Source organism: Nannospalax galili, unplaced genomic scaffold (genome assembly GCF_000622305.1).
Source record: "Nannospalax galili isolate Female #2095 unplaced genomic scaffold, S.galili_v1.0 scaffold945, whole genome shotgun sequence".
Taxonomy (NCBI): domain Eukaryota; kingdom Metazoa; phylum Chordata; class Mammalia; order Rodentia; family Spalacidae; genus Nannospalax; species Nannospalax galili.
This window is the reverse complement of record NW_008352650.1, coordinates 688,608-708,745: the sequence shown is the minus strand read 5'-3', so window position 1 is coordinate 708,745 and position 20,138 is coordinate 688,608. Positions and strand designations below refer to the sequence as shown.

General features: G+C 53.1%; 1 protein-coding gene across 1 annotated transcript in view; it reads left to right on the top strand.

Moving 5' to 3' along the window:
* The window catches only part of Lgals3bp (galectin 3 binding protein), a 10,413-nt gene extending 4,100 nt beyond the window's left edge, over positions 1-6,313 (top strand). Inside the window, exons 3-6 of the mRNA XM_008849657.3 lie at positions 1,534-1,725; positions 1,882-2,013; positions 3,272-3,524; positions 4,818-6,313. Of these exons, the coding sequence (XP_008847879.1) occupies positions 1,534-1,725; positions 1,882-2,013; positions 3,272-3,524; positions 4,818-5,928 (1,688 nt within the window). The 3' untranslated portion in view covers positions 5,929-6,313. The remainder of the gene's footprint in view (positions 1-1,533; positions 1,726-1,881; positions 2,014-3,271; positions 3,525-4,817) is intronic.
* Positions 6,314-20,138: the final 13,825 nt, after the last annotated feature.

Sequence of the window (20,138 nt, the reverse complement as noted above, 5' to 3'; positions counted from 1 at the left end):
TGGAGCCCAGAAGATCGTGAGTGAATCCCAGATGTCCAGCCTTGAACTACTTTGCTGGACTTTGGTTTTGCTTAGGTATGCCCTATTCTTCCCTTTGAAATAAGACAGTACTTGTTTTGGATTTTACAGAAGCCCACCCACAGTTAAGAGACTTTGAAAAGAGACTATGGATGTCCCCCCCCCCCAATCCCGTCAGCAGACCAGAGAGTGCTGATCCAAGTCTGTCCTGAGGTCAGAGGCCTCAGGGCATAGTCGGGCTTTCAGAGGGTCCTGGGAGCCTTTTATATGCTCTTAACTGAGGGTCTGGGAGCCTTGCCCATCCCAGTGCCCAAACTACACCCCCAACTGAGTATCCTTCTTAAGCATGGGTGTGCTGGATAGCTTCAGTGTCAACTTGACACACCTGGGTAGAGGGAGCCTCAATTGGGGAATTGCCTTCATTGGACTGGCCTGTGGCCACTTCTGTGGGGAACCTTCTTGATTGTTGAGTGATGTGGGAGGGCCCATCCCACTGTGGGTGGTGCCATCCCTGGACAGGTGGGCCTGTGTTGCATAAGAAAGCAAGCTGAGCAGGGGCCAAGGGAGCAAGCCAGTAAGCAGCATTCCTCCATGGCCTGTGCTTCAGCTCCTACCTCCAGGTTCCTGCCCTGAGGTCCTACCTTGGGCTCCCTGATGAACTATGACCTGGGAGATGTAAGCTGAATAAACCCTTTCCTCCCCAAGTTGGTGTTGGTCAGAATGTTTTGTCACAGCAACGGAGAGACAAACTAGGACAATGGGTGACCCCAAATTTAGGCACCCAGCTCCTGTGTGACCCCATGAGCACTGGCAGAGATGGGTGTCCTGGAGAGTGTGGGACAGGAGCCCTTTCTGCACCTGACTATCCTCTCTGGCCTAGGACTGTCAGCTTTACAATGGTGCAAACCCTGGAAACATAGTGGAAGCTGTGTGGGATTGGGGTTTGCTGTGTGGTCCACTCCCCTTGCAATGCTGGTCTGGACAGCACATTGCAGTTTCCCCCAGTCCCTCACTGTTAGAAGAAATAGTAGGGGTGGTGCCCTGTTGCTGACTGAGGACAGTCCAAAGGTCTCATGGATAATATGCATTTTCCACTCGGAATAATTTCAACATATGATGGATTGCCAGGGCACCCTCACATCTTAGTCAAAGGGCGTCTGCCCTCTGCCTGTGTCTAGGAGTCCAAGGGGCAGCTGACCCCTCAAACCAGCACCCCAGAGAGCTGGTAAAGAGCCTCTTCCATTCCCCCACCCTTCCTGGGGGACACCACTTCCACTCAACGGGCCTGGTGCCCTCTCGGTGGAGCAAAAGGGCTGGCGCTGAGCCACGGCCTCTATGGGGCCCTCACAGAGCCCTTCTTCTTCAGCGGTGGCCTTTCGTGGATAAGGGCTTTCAAGTGATACAAAGTAACCCCAACAGGCTGCTCCAGCAGTGACCTTATACCCAGTGAGACAGAGCAGGACAGGAGCCGTGTGCAGCCCAGGCTTCCTCCCATCTGACCAGCTTTCCTAACAGGTGTAGAAGACGGAGACATGCGCCTGGTCAATGGGGCCTCGGCCAATGAAGGCCGTGTGGAGATCTTCTACAGAGGCCAGTGGGGGACAGTCTGCGACAACCTCTGGAGCCTTTTGGATGCTAACGTCGTCTGCAGAGCCCTGGGCTTTGAGAATGCCACACAGGCACTGGGCAAAGCTGCCTTCGGGCCAGGTGCGGCTGCTATTCTGTCTTCCAAAGCTGAGGGCCCTGGGTAATGCCCCACACAGAGACCCATCGCATCGGGGAGTGGTCTGTTCAGAGGACCTGCTCCTGGCTGAGGGCTGGCTCCTCCCATAGCACGGCCCCTCTCTCCTTTTGTGCCTACAGGAAGGGGACCTGTCATGCTGGATGAGGTGGAATGCAGAGGGACAGAGCCCTCACTGGCCAACTGCAGCTCCCTGGGCTGGCTGCAGAGCCACTGCGGCCATGAGAAGGACGCAGGTGTGGTCTGCACCAATGGTGAGCTGCCCTCCCGCACCCAAAGGAAACATTGGCCCTCTCTGTGTCCCTGCCCCTCCAGCATCTCCATGCAAACAGAAGTTGAGAGTGACACTCTGAGGCTGGCTGGGATATACAAAGGACCCCTGCCTCATGTCCCACCTCAGAGAAGCTTCTGTGACTGGGACTCTGGATGGCCAGGCAGAGGGCCACATCCCGAGGACAAGTGACACCTGTGTGTGCTAGAAGCTTGACTCTCCAAGGGCCAGTGTCTTGTGGTTAGCACAGCACCCCTGCAAATAGACCATGTGGCAGATAGTGATGCACATCCTGATGGCTTATGACCAAGAGGCCTGTTGCCCATAGACCCACCCGCTCAACCCTGACTCCATCCCAGCCTTGCTCTACCTGCAAATCTGAGCCCCAAGTGGGTGCTTTCCTCCCTGGCTGCCAGCTGCATCTTCCTCCTGGCTGGCCTGTGAGGGGCCTAGGATACTCCCTACCCACCTCCCTCTATGCTCAGTTAGGGACCTGAGGCATGGGGATATTGATCCCATAAGGCCAGACTATCTGGGGGCTAAGTTGGCCTGGGGTGTGGCTAGGCTTGTGTGGGCTTCTGGCTGGGGAACAATATGGAACAGAGACTGAAGGTAGAAGCTAGGAGAGTCCTGAGACCCGAGTGTGAGGAGATTAAGGGGCCAGCCCATTCAGTCTAAGTGTCCAAATCCAGCCAAACTTTTATGGAGCAAAGAAAGACTGGCCTATGCTTCTAGGTTAGGTCTGGGAGGAAAGAGTGAAGGGTCCTCTCTTAGCCCCTCAAGGACTTGTCCCCTTTGTGAGGCTACTGGGAATCCCTGAGATCTAAAGTGGGGTTGCTTCAGGACCCTAACTTCTCAGGCTGCCCAGGTTCGGAAGAGTGGTTATCTACAGTTTGAAAAGGAAGGGCTTGGGGCTTGGGGTCAGAGCCCTAGGTCTCCCAGCTCAGGAGGTGCCTGAGTGTGGGGTGCAAGGAGCCAGTCATTGTACAGTGCAGGGCGCAGGGCCACATGAGGCCATGGAGGTGAGCCTTGCCTAACCCATTCCTGTTCCATGAGGTACAGAGAACAAAGGTACCCTTCCGCTAGACCTGTCCCAGCCCCATCTTCCACCAGCCCTTCTGAGCAAGTGCTGGGCATAATGATGGCCATTTCAGATGAAGAACCTGACTTCTGAGGGTCAGAGTATTGCTTGAGTTGGGGTAGCAGGTTCTCACACAGCACACTCCCTCTTCCCCTCCCAGAAACCACAGGCGTCCACACCCTGGACCTCTCTGGCGGGCTTCCTGAAGCGCTGGGCCAGATCTTTGACAGCCAGCAGGGCTGTGACCTGTTCATCCAGGTGACAGGGCAGGGCCACGGGGACCTGAGCCTCTGCGCCCACACATTGATCCTGAACACCAACCCCGAGGCCGAGGCCCTGTGGCAGGTGCTGGGCAGCAGTGTCATCATGAGAGTGGATGCAGAGTGCATGCCTGTTGTCAGAGATTTCATCAGGTGAGCCCAGACCTGCATGTGTCTCCCCTCTTCTAAAGCACCCACCAGGATGGGGTGGGGTAGCGAGGCAGTAGTTCTGACATGCCCATTCAAGCATGCACATGTGCAATGCAACACACATGTACTCACTTGCATGTCACAGTCATATGCGTGCTTCTGGCACATACCTACACTCACAGACACAGTCACCAACTCTCACATATGTCTGGGCACACTTATATGGTCACACATTGCATCTGAATGTTCACACACCCAAACACTCACTGCACTTGCAAGGGCACACATACACCAGACACACATTATACATTCAAACATTTACATGGACACACGCATCCGAATGCTGCCTTCCCTTGCGTGGACACATTCCTGCATCTCAACTTCATTTGCACATGTGCCTGTTTGTTCATTCTTGTGTATGAGCACCCTATGGACACATGCTCACTCTCAAATTCACACTCAACTGGTACACACATGTGTGTTCACACATGCACACAAATACATGAATTTTCATAATACAATTTCTCTGAATACCACATGCTGGTATAAGAAGTTTCCAACGTGCTGGGATTGTGAGTTTACCATGAAAAGTTAGGGTTTGAACTGGTTTGAGGGGCAGCTGGGAAGGCACAGTAGAGATAGAGTTGGGGTGGGCACTGGGTAGTGCAGAACTCCCACAGCGGGGCTGGAATGAAGCAGGGTCTTACCTGGGACCCTCAGGGGGCACAGACACTGTGAGGTAAGAAGGAGAGATGAGTGTAACACACACACACGCATGCACACACACTCTCCCGTGTGTCGCTTGGCTTCTATAAGGATATAGTGTAAGATTCTTTTGTGTGGTAAGATGAGAAAGGGTCACTCTGGCTTGGCGTCTGGCCCCTCCACATCACTCAGAGTCACAGGAAAGCAGAATTGAGATAGCCAAGGGGCCTGTGTTGGGGACAGAGAGGCACCCATAAGAACCCAGCAGGGGATGACTGCAGGATGAGAGGACCCACTCCCAGAGCCGACAGTGGAGAGACCAGGAGGTAGTGGGAACCCCTTAGCCACAGGTGAGGGAGAAAGTGACTGTGGGTGTCACCATCAGCAATCCCCCACCCCGTGGCCTGACACTCCTTAAGTTGCTATTGGCCAACATGAGATTGGGGATGACCGAGTGCCTCAGACATAGCAAACTGAGGTATCAGCAGGTCAGTAGTGAAGGCTCAGTGAGTGTCTATGTGGGGTAGGAGGCTGGGTATACCTGCCACTCTGCAGGGCAGACCTCAGCTCCTCCACTTTCTCCTGCCCCAGGTACTTTTACACCCGGAGAATCGAGGTCACTATGTCGTCTGTCAAGTGCTTGCACAAACTGGCCTCTGCCTATGGGGCCATGCAGCTTCGTGATTACTGCGGGAGGCTCTTTGCCACCCTCCTCCCCCAGGACTCCACTTTCCGCACACCCCTGGACCTCTATGCCTATGCGCAGACCACTGGGGATTCTGTGCTGGAGGATCTGTGTGTGCAATTCCTGGCCTGGAACTTTGAGCCTCTGACACAGGTTGAGGCCTGGTCAAGCGTCCCCACCACCTTGCTCCAGGCTCTGCTCCCCAAGAATGAGCTGGCCATATCTAGTGAGCTGGACTTGCTGAGGGCCTTGGACTTGTGGAGCAAGGAGACGGGTGCCTCCCACTCAGTAGTGGAGGCCCTGCTGGACCAGGTCCGCTTCCCCATGATACTACCCGAGGAACTCTTTGAGCTGCAATTCAACCTGTCCCTGTACCAGGGGCACCAGGCACTGTTCCAGAGGAAGACCATGCAGGCCCTGGAGTTCCACACTGTGCCTTTCCGAGTGCTGGCCCAGTACAGAGGCCTGAATCTCACTGAGGACACCTACAAGCCCAGGATTTATACCTCAACCACCTGGAGCGCCTTGGTGACTTCCAGTTCCTGGGATTCATGGGGCAAGATGACATCTCGTTTCCAAAAGTATCAAACACACTATTACCTAACATCATCAGCATCCCCATATGACCCCTACAGGTCCCTGCAGACCCCACAGCACCCCAGCTTCCTCTTCAAAGATAGGCTGATCTCCTGGTCCCTTACCTACCTCCCCACCATGCAGAGCTGCTGGAACTATGGGCTCTCTTGCTCTCCAGAGGAGCTCCCAGTGCTGGGCCTCTTCAAGTCCGGCTACTCGGACCCCACCGTTGGGTATGAAAACAAAGCACTGATGCTGTGTGGAGGGCGCCGTGTGGTAGACGTCACAGATTTTGAAGACGCCAAGGCCCCCATCCCCAGCGCTCTGGGCACCAACGGCACCAAGGCCTCCTCCCTCTTCCCCTGCACCTCAGGGTCCTTCAACAGCTTCCGTGTGGTCATCCGCCCCTTCTACCTGACTAATACCACTGACATGGATTAGATGGTGCAGCCCAGTAGTGGGGCCTCAGGGAACTGGATTGGCTCTAGACATCTGTCTTCAGGTACCCCCTCCTTGACCTCCTTCCCCTCCGCACCACCTCCAGCAGCCTGCCACCTTGACCTCCTTCCCCTCCGCACCACCTCCAGCAGCCTGCCACCAGATGTTTCCCCAGCTTTCTCTGCCTCTATGAGCTGAAAGAAAGTACTCAAAGGTTTCAACCAGCAGTCAGCCCTGATGCTGAGACTCCCCCAAGGGCTCCCACTGCTTGGCTGGCTTCCAGGCACCAGTGGGTGAGGCCTCTGTGGGATTTCCCATGCTCCCTGCAGTTGTTCGGTTGGTCCCAGTCACTAGTCTGATGTCATTAAACTCACACTGTTGCTTCCCATGTGCGTTTATTCAGACAGGAAATGTTGCCGGGTTCCTGTGGTGTCTGGATGACAAGGGGGTGCTGGGTTCTGGGGGACAGAGAAAGAGATAAAGTCCCTGTCCTCAGGAATTCCTGGGCCAGTCAGGGAGGCATCCCAGCAGAGAAATAAGTGGAACACCAGCATGGGAGCGGAGCTGGTAAACACAGGGTGGGCCTAACCGAGAACAGGGGCTCCTCTGTGAAGACAGGATTACTGAGCTGTGACTGGGAGGCTGACGGGGCAGCAGGAGACGGAGGACAGCATGTGCAAACAGAAGAACAGTCACCGCAAGGAGCTAATCCTCCAGAAACCCTCACACCTGGGCTCCAGGCGGAGGCCCAAAGGCGAACTTCAGTGTTCGTACGAGTGGAAAAGTGAAGAGACTCTAGATACCCATCAGCAGGTTTATGACCTCAGATAGAGAACAGCTGGGGTAGGGAGTCATCAGAAGAGGGGCGCTGGGTGCTGGGTGCTGGGAAGGTGTTGGGTGCCTTGTGAGGCCCAGGAGATAGACCGGGGAGCTGGCTTAGATGCTGCAGGAATGTCCTGTGTGACTGTCATATTTGGGATCTGGGCACTGAATACCTCCCCACCTCTTCATGGCCAGCAGCAGAGTGTGTGTGTGTGTGTGTGTGTGTGTGTGTGTGTGTGTGTGTGAATACTTGTGTGAGAGTATGTGTCTGTGGAGGCCAGAGGTCAACCTCGGGTCTTGTTCCTTAGGATACCCTCCATATTATTTTTGAGTCAGGGTCTCTTACTCACCTGGAGTTCACCAAGTGGGCTGGGCTAGCTGGCCAGTGAGCCCCAGGGATCTGCCTGCCTCAGCCTCCCCAGTGCTGAGATCATAAGCACATGCCACTACACCCAGAGTTTGTTTTGTTTTGTTTTTTCTTTTTAATGTGGGTTCTTGGTCTTGAACTCAGTCCTGCAAATACTTTCTCAACTGAGCCCTCGTCCTGGTCAGCAGGAATTTAAAACATCTCTGCTTCTTTGTGCCGCATGCCTCTAGGTGAGTGTCCTGGGGAAGCATCTGATGGGCTGAGCTCAGGCTTCGGGCCAGCCCTTTCTTGCCAGGGACTGAGAGAACAGCACCTAAGACATTGAAGCTGTCCTAGTACCAAGACACCCTCCACTCACCCACCCCCACTCTACCCACCTGGGCTTCAAACAGCAAGAACAGAAAGCAGAGGCCACCTCCCTGATCCCCCAAGGATCTGCCCTGCCTAGACTCAGGCTCTGCCTCAGCTCCAGGTCCATTGTCTTGGAACTGTTTCTTTTGGATACTCTTGATGGGTTAAAAACTGCTGGGGCTCAGTGCACCTGCCTAGCATGCATAAGGCCCTAGGACCAATCCTCAGTACTGCCAGAAGGAAAAAGAAGGAGCCATTGTTTTGAAGTTGCTTTAACAATATCTTTTTTTTCAATTTTATTATTTTTATTTTATGTGTATATGTGTATTACCTGCATGTGGGTAGGTGCACCCGTGTCATGAAATGCCCGTGGAGGACAGAAGAGGCTGTTGGATCCCCTGGGACTGGAGTTACAGACAGTTGTTAGCTGCCATGTGGGTGCTGGGATTCGAACCTGGGTCTTCTACAAGAGCAGTCAGTATTCTTAACCGCTGAGCCATCTCTCCAGCCCCTGCTTTAACAATATCTTTTTAAAACACATTTTTTGACTGATTTTTATTTTATGTGTATGAATGCTTTCCCTGCATGTATGTGCAATGCCTGTGGAGGCCAGGAGAGGGCATGGAATCCCCTGGAACTGCAAGTTACATGTAGGTGTTGGGAACTGAACCCCAGTCCTCTGCGAGAGCAGCCGGTGCTCTTAACCATGGAGCCCTCTCACCCGCCTAGCTTCGACAATATCTTGCAGGGCTGGTGAGATGGCTCGACCAGGAAGAATGCTTAGTGGTTAAGAGCACTTGTCTCACAAGCATGAGAACCTGAATTAGCATCGACATAAAAAGCAGGGCATGGCTGTGCACACCTGGAACCCAGCCCTGTGGAGGGGCAGAGACAGAAGGATCACTGGGGCTTAGCTCAAAGTTCAGAGAGACCCTGCCTCAAGGGATAAGATAGAAAGTGATAGAGGATGTCCGCCTCTGGGCAGGTACACCCACACACATGCATTGCATACATTACACACATAGACACACAGAGACACACACACTAAATAAATATAAATTAATTAATTAATTTATTTATTAAAAAGAAAATAAAATCCTGTGGCCTAAATCACACCTTTGACACCATAGGGCAAGAAATATTCACAGGGATGCTCCATGAACGCCGTTTGTCCAGAAAACTCCCAGCCCACATTTCCATGCTCAGGGCTCCCAGGCCTGCAGCCAGCCTCAACAGCAAAGGCCAGCTGAGGGCACCAGACACTGCTGCCAGATGGTGTTAAAACCCACAGGCCCTGCAGAGAAGGAGGCCAGGTCCCTAGACATGAGTCTTCAAGAGGACAGCCTGAAGAGTCACATGCAGTCATCCATAGTCTGTGCCTGACAAGACAGCAGCTGTCTCCACCTGTGCCACACACTGTCTTCCTCCTCCCCACACAGGCCCCGGCACCCACAGTCCCAGAAACTGTGCCAGACCGCACTGCCAATTCAGGGGCACATGGAGGTGTCTCAGACTGGCAGTGTTCCTCCTGGGGACAGAACCTCAAAGCCAGCAACACCAGAGTTGCAGAGACCCAAAGCAAACCCTAGGCATACCATGAGCTCTGACTAGGGGAGACCCCCACTTCCATCCCTGGGGGCTTCATAAGCCACTTGATCTATAACAGCCACAGGGATGATGGTGTGCCAAGGGACTGGGGCCTGGACTGGTGGAGGCCACCATGGTGTAAGGACATCAGGTGCTACAGGGCTTGGGAGCACTGAGGGCTGAATGGCAGGCCAACACGAAGCTCGTGTAAGAGGCAAGCACCCGCATCAGGGAATCGGCTGCTTCAGGGATGTTGAGACACTCCATGAGGGCTTCTGTGTCTCCCACAAGCCCTGGTCACAAAGCCAAGGTGAGTCTCCCTGTCTATCTCTGCAGCAGCTGCCCAGAGCAAGATACGGGCAGGGGAACACCCACAGAGCCACCTGCCCGTTTGTGGAGAGCAAAGGCTCCCACTCTATAATAAGAGCATTGGAGACTCAGTAGCAAAAGTGAAGCCAGACATCAGCCCGGAGCGGCAGGCTGCTGCCTGAGCCCAGAGAACAGGTTTATCGCCCGACACAGGTCTCTTCCTCCCTTTCCTCTCTGGCCGAGTACCCATTAGGGTGCAACCTTACCCATCACCTTGCCTTACCGCTCCCTCTGCTTCTTACGTTTGTCTGTCTCTCAATAGATAAACGTGAGGGTTCATCTCTACGTTTTACATCCTGTTTGTTCTAGAGCTCACCAGACGCAAGACCTTGTCACGTCTGCAGGTCGTGAGATGAGCTTGACTGCTAGCAATTTTCGACTATAAACTTTTAGCTTCGGTGGGGAAGGGGTGTAGCTAGACTAACAGAATTTGGGTGGGGTCGACGGGAGCTAGACTACCAGACACTAGCAGGGTCCAGTGTTTTCTGCTCATCTGTAGATGGATCATTATTTTTTTTGACATTGTTCCCACAAGAGCCAGAGCTGCATGGGGCCTTCTGGTATAGTAGGGAAGAGTTTTCCAAGCTGCTTGCTTGCTTTGGACTGAGCATTGGTCACCAGCCCTCCCACTGTGTGCTATCAGTCCTCTGTTCATGGTGCCTTGTGCCTATGAGATTAGTGCATGATCCCCTAGGCCAGGCAGAGGCCCGTGAAGTGATGATGTCATAGTTATCAACCCACTGAGCAAGTAGTAGGTTCTTGAACATTTAAATTTCTTTTATTTGTTTCAATTTATTTTTTCTTTTTAAGATATGCGTGTATATACATATATACATATGAGCCTGCATGAATCTATGTGTACCACATGCATGCAGGAGCCCACAGAGGCCAGAAGAGGATTAAGTCAGGAAGACAAGTTTCTAGGCCAGCCCAGGCCATATAGCCAACCAGGGCTTTTCAAATCTTGTTGGAAAAAACAACTATAATATGTTCAAGGGGCTGGAGAGATGGCTCAGGGGTTAAGAGCATTGACTGGTCTTGCAAAGGACCCAGGTTCCATTTCCAGCACCCAAATAGTAGCTAACAGTGGTCCTTAACTCCAGTTCAAGGGATCCAACGCCCTTTTCTGTCCTCCACGGGCACTGCACACACACTTGGCATGCATACGTACATGCAGGTAAAGGACTCATACACATAAAATAAAAATAAATAAAATATCCTTAAAAATATATTCAAGGGCTGGAGAGATGGCTCAGCGATTAGGAGAACATACTGCTCTTACAGGGGACCTGAGTTCAGTCCCAGCATCTATGTCAGGTGGTTCAGAACCACCTGTAACCCCAGCTTCTGGGGGATCTGACATTTCTGGCTTTCTCAGGTCACCTGTACATACCCACACACAGACACACACACATATACACAGTTAAAAATAAAACTTAAAAAAATGTTCAAGACATAAAGACACAATCTGAAGCTAAAAGGAAACGTGGCTTGTGGAACCCTCCTGCCCTGAGCATACACAGGTGGTCTTCAGAGTCCCCATCCTTCCCCAAGGGACCTTAGTTTCCCCTGGAGCACCCCACACACACCAGGCAGAGCCCTGGGATCCAGGGAGTGGGATCCCTTCTCTTTGCCAGATAGTTGTCTGGAGTGAATGTGGAGGGGGGGGGGCTGTGTTGGTTCCCTGGGGGAGAGACTGGGTACCCTTCTTACAGAAAAGCACTCACTTGGGCCTCTTGCTATGAAAGATCTTGCAAAAGTCTCCAGGGTCTCCTCAAAGCCTCCTCCTCATGAGCTCCTGGCTCCCCAAAGTGGCTAGGATCTCAGGGCACCCCACCCACGTGGCCCAGCCTTGTGGCAGCAGACTGGGGCTTCCAGGAGAACCTGAGTGGGGTTTGGTGTGGCGGCCGCAGATCTCAAAGAAGGCCAGTAGGGGGTGCCAGAGCAAGGCTGAGAGTGCGGCAGTGGCAGAGGAGGAGGAAGAGCTCAGTCTTCAAGGGGCCTCGCCCAGCCTTAGTCACACCCTGTCTGTGTCCAAGCATGTGTGTGTGTGTGGTGTGTGTGTGTGTGTGTGTGTGTGTGTGTGTGTGTGTGTGTGTGTGTGTGTGTGTGTGTGTGTCCTAGAGCCCAGTGTGGGGAATCCTACAGGGCTCCTTCAGGCAGAGGTCTGGGTCCTGGGTCTGCAGAGGCTCTGCCGGGCTGGCACATCCTATCTTCCTCCCTGGCTCCTGGCAGAGATTCCTACTAAAGCTTTTGGAATGTCCTGCGTGGCAGAGGTGGGAGGAGCCTGTTTTGTTTTTCCGTAATGAACCCCTTTGGGTTTTGCCTATGAATATGAAAGGAACTCAGTGCTCCCTCCCCACAAGTGGCTTCAGGATGAGGCTGGAGTCCACCAGCAGTGAGTAGGGTGAGTGAGTAACCAGTGGCCATGACAGTCAATTTTCCCATATGACAGGCCCTCACAGAACCCGCTGGTAGGCCCTCCAGGCCTGGGGGCACACCTACATGCCTGGAGGGCTGCATGCTTCAAACTGTCCAGGGCCAGAGGCTTCTGTCCTCGGGAGCCTTTCTGACTCATCCCCATGTCACCGTGGCTGTTTATTTGTGATCCTTCATGGTCTCCTTTACAAATAAGCCAGTAACCATAGTGAAGTGTTTCCCTGAGTTCTAAGGGCCGGTGCTAGAAAATTCCTGAGCATGAGGAAGGGATCAAGGGAAACTCCAACTTATAGCAGTCAGACAGAAGTGTGGGGCCTCCTGGACCCCCACCGTGTGAGACTGGCATGTGGGGAGTCCTGTGTGACGAACCCAACCCTGTGGGCTCTCTTACACAGGCTCCATCACTGGATCTTAGGGTGAGGATAACCTGGCCCAGGGAGTGCATTAAATAGAGAGAGAGAGGGGCAGTATTTAGAGTCAGCAGGGGGCAGACAGAGGCACATACAGACCAATGCTCTTCAAACAGGTAGAGAACATTATTGGACCCTGCTGGAGGAACATAGCCCTGGCTCAGCCAAAAGACTGCGTCAGGCTACAGCCTGAGGAGAGAGGCATCCACTGGTGGTTTGGGAAAAACCAAATGTGCTGAGGTTTGGGCTCAAGGCTGTAAAGTCAGGGCTAAGTGGTCTAGAAAGTGACTGTAGAGGCCCAGAATCCTGAAACTTCCTCATGCTGCCCAGGAGACGTTGGGAAAGTAAGCATCGGGTCCCCTGCCTGCTCCCTTCTGTGCCAAGTCGCTCCACACCTGGCCTGCTGCCCCTGCCCCACCCAAGTTTCAGCCTCCGGCCTCTTCTGCCCACCTGGACCCCCAGCTGCCTCAGGAGAGGGATGGGAATGAGGACTTGTGTTTGTTTCTGGGGCTCCGAAAAAAATGACCCTAAATTAGGTCCTGAAAACGACAGGGATTCTTTATCATGGTTACAAAGACCTCAAGTCTGGGATCCCATCGTTCCGGGGTTGGCTCCTTCAGCAGTACTCTGGCTCCTGGCTACCCGTGGCGTGTTGACACATCCCTCTTACTGGGCTGCTTTCACACAGTGTCTAGCCTGTGTCTCTGCATGGCTCTGCTGTTGACCTCCCAATCTTCCAGGGCGGCTCAAAGCGTGATCTCCTCTTAAGACCCTTGCCTTGTCACGGCGGCAAGGACCCTGGGTCCAAAAGCCACACTCACAGGTCCTGGGGGGTCAGGACTTGGGCATATCATTGGTGGGGGACAAAGGGACAGAATTTAGTCCCCATAAGCAATCTTTGATCAACTGGTGCCCACTATGCTGGCGCCACAGGTCCTGGTGCTGTGGATGCTGATCCTATGGGGCAGAGTCTTGGTTCCTGTGGACCATCCCATGTGCTCTGATTCCAGAACAAGTGGGGCCTGCAGCACTTTCCTCCCCAACAGCCCTGTATCCTTACATCACAAGCTGACTGTAGTTGCCCATTGGGCTCTGAAGGCCTTCATCTTTCCCAGGCTCCCGTATAGCCCCAGGTTCCTTGACAGAACTTGGCCTTGTGTTTGCAGAGGTGCTTGGCTCTTTTAAGGGCATCAGGAAGCTGCAAAGTAAACAGCTTAGAAATTGACAGTATGGCTCATCTGGTAAAGGTGCCAAACCTGATGATCCAGGTTCAATCCCCAGAACCGACTTTCAAAAGGTGTCCTCAGACCTCCATATGTGTGGTATGACATGCACACACACACACATTTTTTTTAATTTACAAAAAAAGAAATATAATGAATTTAAGGGTATTCTGGGTGGGATTAGGGAGAGGGACTTGAATGAATGATTGATCTATAGCATCTTCAAAGAATCCAAGAGGCCAGGGCTGGAGAGATAACTCAGTGGTTAAGAGCACTAGCTGTTCTTGCAGAGGACCCAGGTTCACTTCCCAGCACATACATTAGGTGGCTAACAGCTCCAGTTCCAGGGGATCCCATGTCCTCTTCTGTCCTTCACAGACATTGCATGACACAGGTGCACTTACATACATACAGTCAAAACATTCATACACATAAAACAAATAAATAAATAAATTTTTTAAAGTTTTTAAAAGGAATTCAAGATTCTGCAGAGGCACTTGGAGGATGAGGGAAGAGGAAGAGGAGGAGCAGGAGGAGGACCCCAACAATCAGCATAGATCAGGGAAGGAACACGTGGTATGTACTGGGCATGGGAGAGGAGGCCTCATTTAGTTAGGAGATGCCCAGGGTGGGGCTGGACACCTGAAGTCCAGCCTTGGTTATAGGGCCAAGCCCCTTCTCCCCTACCAGGCTTCACTTCTGGGCACCCTGGCAAGTTCTTTCCCAAGATCTCACCCTTTAGCCAAAGCCACCTCCCTCCAGGTGGTAGGTTTTGACATAGTAACAGGCTATGGGACAAAGAGTCATCTTGTTGTCTCACTGGGAACTCACTGGCTCCCAGAGTGTCCCAGGAGGCCAAATTCAGCATGTTTGTTTAAAGGGTTTGCCAAGGGGACCCCACAGAAGGACTCTGGGTTCAAGGCCAGGCTCTCTAAAGTACCTGCCTGCTCTTGGGATCATTCTACCTCCAGGACAGAGTTAGAGGTAACTGGCTAAACTCATGTCGTTCCTAAAGCCTTCCTAGGCTGTGGTCTTACAAAGTCCAGTTTTGGCAAAGAAAGCCCATGACATCTGTTTAGCAAGAAGCCATGCCCTAGACATCTGATTGACTGTTTGCTGTCCACCAGCCTCAGACAGCCTCTGCCCCCTGCGGCCTGACTTCAGCAAGAGTCCTTCATCCAGAGCCCCCACATTCCCTCTTAGTTGTTCATACACTGACCCCTCTGTTCCCCAGCTGTTGGTCAGACTCACCAGGGGTTTGGGGGAGTTGAGCCCATTGGGCCTCTCTGACCTCTACCACAGGACCCCACTGAAGGGACCCTGCTTCTGCCAACCTGATCAAGCAGTCATTCTTACTGGGGACTTTATTCAGTACGCTGAGTGATTTGACCTCTAGCATGATTATGATGGCTAATCTTGATTGTGAACTTGACCGGACCTGGAATCAACTAACAGGCAAGCCATCTGGGGGCACCCGGAAAGGGTGCGCTTGACGGGAAAATGTTCACTGAAGTGGGAAAACCCACCTTAGATGTGGACTACGCACCTCGTGGTGGTAGCCCAGACAGAATGAAGTCTGCGAAAGAAAGGCGTTTTGCCTTTTGCCCGCTTGCCTCCACGTTGTGCTGGGAATTTCATCTACCCTGTTGCTGCTGCCATGCCGCCATCCTTCCCTGACATCAGAGTCCAGCTTCTTCCCATGTGGACTGAAGACCAGTGGTTCTCCAGAAATCCTCCAGGCCTTCAGAGCCAGACCAGGATTACTGAGATATTCAGCCTTGTGGATGAGGACGTACCGGGCTCTCAGCCTCTGAGTGTGAGACCACCATTGTTGGAATACCCACATTGTATTGTGTAAGACAATCTGACAGATCACCCTCTTTATTTTTATTCTGCATTACGTGTGTGCACACATGGGCATGCATATGTGAGTGCAGGTGCCCACCGAGGCCAGAAGAGGGTGTCAGATCCCCTGGAACTGCAGCTACAGGCATTTGTGAGCTGCCTGATGTGGGTGCTGGGAACTGAACTCTGGTCCCTCTGCAAGAACAGCAAGTGCTCTTAACGGCTGAGCCATGTCTGCATCCCCAAATCCCCTTCTGATCTGTATCCATTCTACAGGTTTTGTTCCTCTAGAGAACCCCAGTCCGTGACCAGTGGAAACCCTCCATGCAGTGTGACCTGGGCAGGAATGTCCTTTACAGTCATCCCTTCACAAGAAAGAAGCCCCCCCCACCGCCCAGCACCCTAAATCCCACCAGTGCCAGCTCTTTGGTTCCCCATAACCTCTGAGTGCACCCCTTGATCTTCCACCAAAGTTTCCACTGCCCTGCTTGGGCCTGAAACCACAGCAGTCTCCACATAACTGGCCACTGGCATGGTGTGGGCTGCGTGTGCCTTGATGGCTGAGTGTGTCTTGTCTGCCCAGAAGAGAAGGAACAAGCTCAGCCCTCAGGTCCCTGCTAGATGAGAGATGACCACTTGCATTCAATGGACAGGAAATACAAACCCACACCTGCCCTTAACACCATGCCCACACCCTGGGGGCAGGATCCAAAACCCGGAACAAGGCTTTCAGTTCCACATAAAAGAAGAACCTTGAACAAGCTGACATGCAGACCAGCATGGGTCATCTTGGAGTACCTCATTTAAAGCAGAGGTTCTTGATGTGGGGATGGGGGTGTCCTTGGGATTGGTGCTATGTGAATTTAGGTGAGACGACACAGGTCCTCCTGAATCAGAAGACCAGGAGGAGTGGAGGTCAGGGCTGCCTCCCATCTGGGTTTCTAGAGAGCCCTCCAGGGATTCTGGAGCCCCTGCTGGGGACTAAGACTTGGTACAGAATCATCTGAGAGTCTGAAAGCTGTAGGTGCCTGTGTTCCAGCACCCTATTCTGAGAGGGTTGACTCTGTTCTGGAGGGCCCCTGACCCCGATTACTGGAATGGGGGCTGGACAAGAGAAATCCAAATTCCAGTGAGGTGTCTTATGTGAGACCACTCCATGAAGGAGTACCAATCCAAGATAAAGGAGAGGGGAGAATGGCTTCCCCTGAGAAGGGCTGGCCTCAAGCCCTCCAGTAGGGGTACCTGGCAGCTGAGAAGGACCAGGGCCAGCATCCCCGGGTGGTTCCTCAGTCCCCTGCAGGCCTGTGAGTTGCTGGGCAGCTGGTCCCCATTAGATCTGCCTCATTCTCCTAAGGAAGCAAGCTCCTGGGCTTCATCACAGCAGGCCCCATGCATGCTGGGATGAATAGCACAGGAGTAGTGTTGCCATGGTAACACAGACTTGGGGAGGGGTGGTGACGGTAACCAGAGCTGGCCTGACCTCCACCATCTCCCAAGCTGCTGCTCTCTCATCCTCCACTTCATCTTCTTTGTGGGGTGGTCCCGAGCCGGCAAGGAGACTCAGCTCCCGGGAGTGGGCGACTCCTCCCTCCCACCTATAGTACCCAATTCTTAGGCCTCCCAGAGGCCTCTTGGGCCCATTTTAAGCCCCCAACCCCCACCCCAGCCAATGCTGAGCATCTGCCTACCCTGAACTTCCCCTCCCCCACGGGAGCCTGAGCCACACCTGTGGATCACTCTGCAGTTGCTGCCTAGCCGGAAAGGGGACCGTTGAATTCTGACGGATCTGTCACAGACCTGTCATGTGCAGCTTCAGGCGTCGACAGAGGAACTGTCTAGGGTTGCCGTGGGTCCTGAAGCCGGTGCGGCTGCAACAGTGAACATGCCGGGGGTCCCTGGGTCCGCTCGGTTTCCAGATATTCGGGGCAGCTCCACATGGCCTCCTCTGGTGATGCTTCCCCACCTCAGAGCCCCGGGGCCTCTTGCAAAGATGTGGCCTTCTCTTCACCACCCTCAGATCCCAGGGTGGGCTTTTAGGTCCACGCTTGAGTGTCACCCAAGAAGAAGAGAGGGACATAGCTGCCCTGCAGTTGGGGTGCTTGGGGGTGCTGACATCCTCTCTGATGCTGTTTAGGGGTACAGGAACAGATTTCTTTTCACTCCCCATTGAATAATTAAAAGGCAGGAAAGAAACGTTCCTGGAAATCTCAGGGAGTCCCGCCGGAACCACCATATGAAACTGAGGAAATCGGGGCCGCTTTTGGGGGTTCTCAGCCTCATTAATAAAAGAATTTAAGAAAAGACCAAGGGGATGTTCAAAGAAAACAGAATCAAATGGAAGCTTGAGGACAATTAGAGTTTTAAAAAAAGAGGGCCAGGCGTGGTGGCGCACGCCTTTAATCCCAGCACTCGGGAGGCAGAGGCAGGCAGAGCTTTGTGCGATCGAGGCCAGCCTGGTCTACATAGCGAGTTCCAGACCAGCTGGGCCTACCGGGAGACCCTGTCTCAAAATTTGCACACACACGACACACGCACACGCACAAGAGGAACCCTCAGGCAGGCAAGCTGTGAATCTTGCAGCTGGAGGAGGGAAAGGGAGACGGGCAAAGCCAGGCTGTTTGAGATAAGGCCCCATGGTTAGTCACACGCAGCAGGCAGCCACACGCCGAGAGGGAGGCCTTAGGGAAAGGGAAGAGCCAGGCTGTTTGAGATAAGGCCCCATGGTTAGTCACACGCAGCAGGCAGCCTTAGGGAAAGGGAAGGGGGGGCCAAAGCATTCCCTCTAGCCAGCATCCAAAGGAAAAAGAAGAGAAAAAAGGAATAGTTTGCCCTTTTGAGTCGGGACTCGGAAAGGAGGCAGACCCAGGAAACCCAGGGACTCAAACGGGCCAGGAATCCTGGGAAAGACAAGGACATTAACTTAAGGTGAACCTGCTTCCTGATGGCCCCACCCTCCTTGACCTACCTAGCTGGATTAACTCTTTCTTTAAACTATTTTATTTATTATTTTTATTTTATGTGTATGAGTGTTTTGCCTGCATCTATGTAAGAGTATCCATGTCGTGCAATGCCTGCGGAGTCAGAAGAGGGCAGTTGTTAGCTGTCGTGTGGGTGCTGGGAATCAAACCTAGGTCCTCTGCAGGAGGAACCAGTGTTCTTAACCGCTGAGCCATCTCTCCAGACCCTGTAACTGGACTAACTCTTAAGGGAGGAGACACGGATGTGTTGCCACCCAGAGGTAGATTCCATTTTTGGACACCTTGATGGGCGTCCTCACTCAGCCAAGCAGCAGGGACAGCAGGAGGTGAGGAGGGATGGGAAGAGGAGAGGAGAGGAGGGAAAGGGAGGGGTGTGGCTGTCTTCCGGAGAAAGTAAGGAAAAGCCAGGCATGTTTATGACTTGACCTTGGGTGTCACAGCCCCACTCACAGCTGTCCTCTGTTGAGCAGGGTGGTTGTAAAAGCTGACCTGATTCAGAGGGTGGGGCTTCAGGGCCCATGCTGGATGCAAGGCTAAGGTCTCAGAGGAGGAGACAGTGGGAAAGACTCTTGGCCACAGACGACTTGGATACGATATACCATTGCCACCACTGTCCACTAAGCCACTGACTCTGCCCCAGACTTGGGCACAATGCAAAACCAAGAAGACTAGTGGAGGGTGGCAGATGGGGTCTCTGCTGGGACCAGGGATGAGTCAGCTCACTCTAAAGGGCCTGGGCTGTGTGGGAAGGTGAACGCCAAACAGGAACAGGGAACCAGGCATGGTGGTATACACCTGTGGTCTCAGCTACATGGGAGGCTGAGACAGGTGGAGGTCTGGAGGCCAGGAGTTTGAGGCCATCCTGGGCAGCATGGACCACTTCCCTTGGGCCCTGGCAGAAGTGGGGCATGGCGGCTGATGGGCTGTGGTATAGGGGCAGCCAGAGGAGGGCAGGTCTAGTGAAACTCTACCTTGTTATCAGAAAAGTTATTGCCCAACAAAAGTTGCTGCCCGTTTTAATATTCAAGATTAACTTTAAAACTCCTCTCTCCCCACCGCTAACCCTCCAAGGAGCTCTGACACATGTTGGGACAATAGCTTTCCCTGCTTTGCTCTCGGGTTGCACGGCCACTCTGTCACAGTACCTGTAGCCCATGGTCCAGGACGCTCCTTCAGAGCCATCCGGGGGGAACAGAATTCATAGACCTGTGCCAGAGAGGTGGCCACGATCCCCCACCGGCCTTCAAGGAATGAACTGCCACAGAAGGGAGCGCCTTTCACAGAATCACTTGAGCTGATGGACCCACTGACATTGTGTCTGTGCGTCTGGCTCTGCACAGCAGGTAAAAGAAAACTCCAGCTCCACAGGCAAAACATGAACATTTGAAGTCTCCTAGATCAGAGAGCTGGGACTAGAGGTGAGCCAGTGTGCTTCCTCAGAGACCCAGTGTGGCATCCCAGCAGCATAAGGTTCTGCTCACTGCCCAGACTCCATCTGCCTCAGTGTCTCCCCTGTGTAGCCAGCCCGGATCTCTGGATCCTCTTGCCTCAGTCTTCCAAGTGCTGGGACCCCTTGCATGCACCACCCCACCTGGATTTCTTCTGTTCTCTAGTTCCATTCAGAGCTGGTTCCTCAGAACAACCAAGAGGTTTTGTATCTAATCTGGAAATTGCTCCGGACAACTTAGGTTTAGAGAGACATGCAGTCAGCTTTTCCCTAGACTGTGACCCTCCCTGATCTAGACAAACACAGAGATGCTGTTGGTAAGAGATGGAACGTTTAACCCAACCCATCAGTGGCTGTTTTCTATTTCAATAAAAA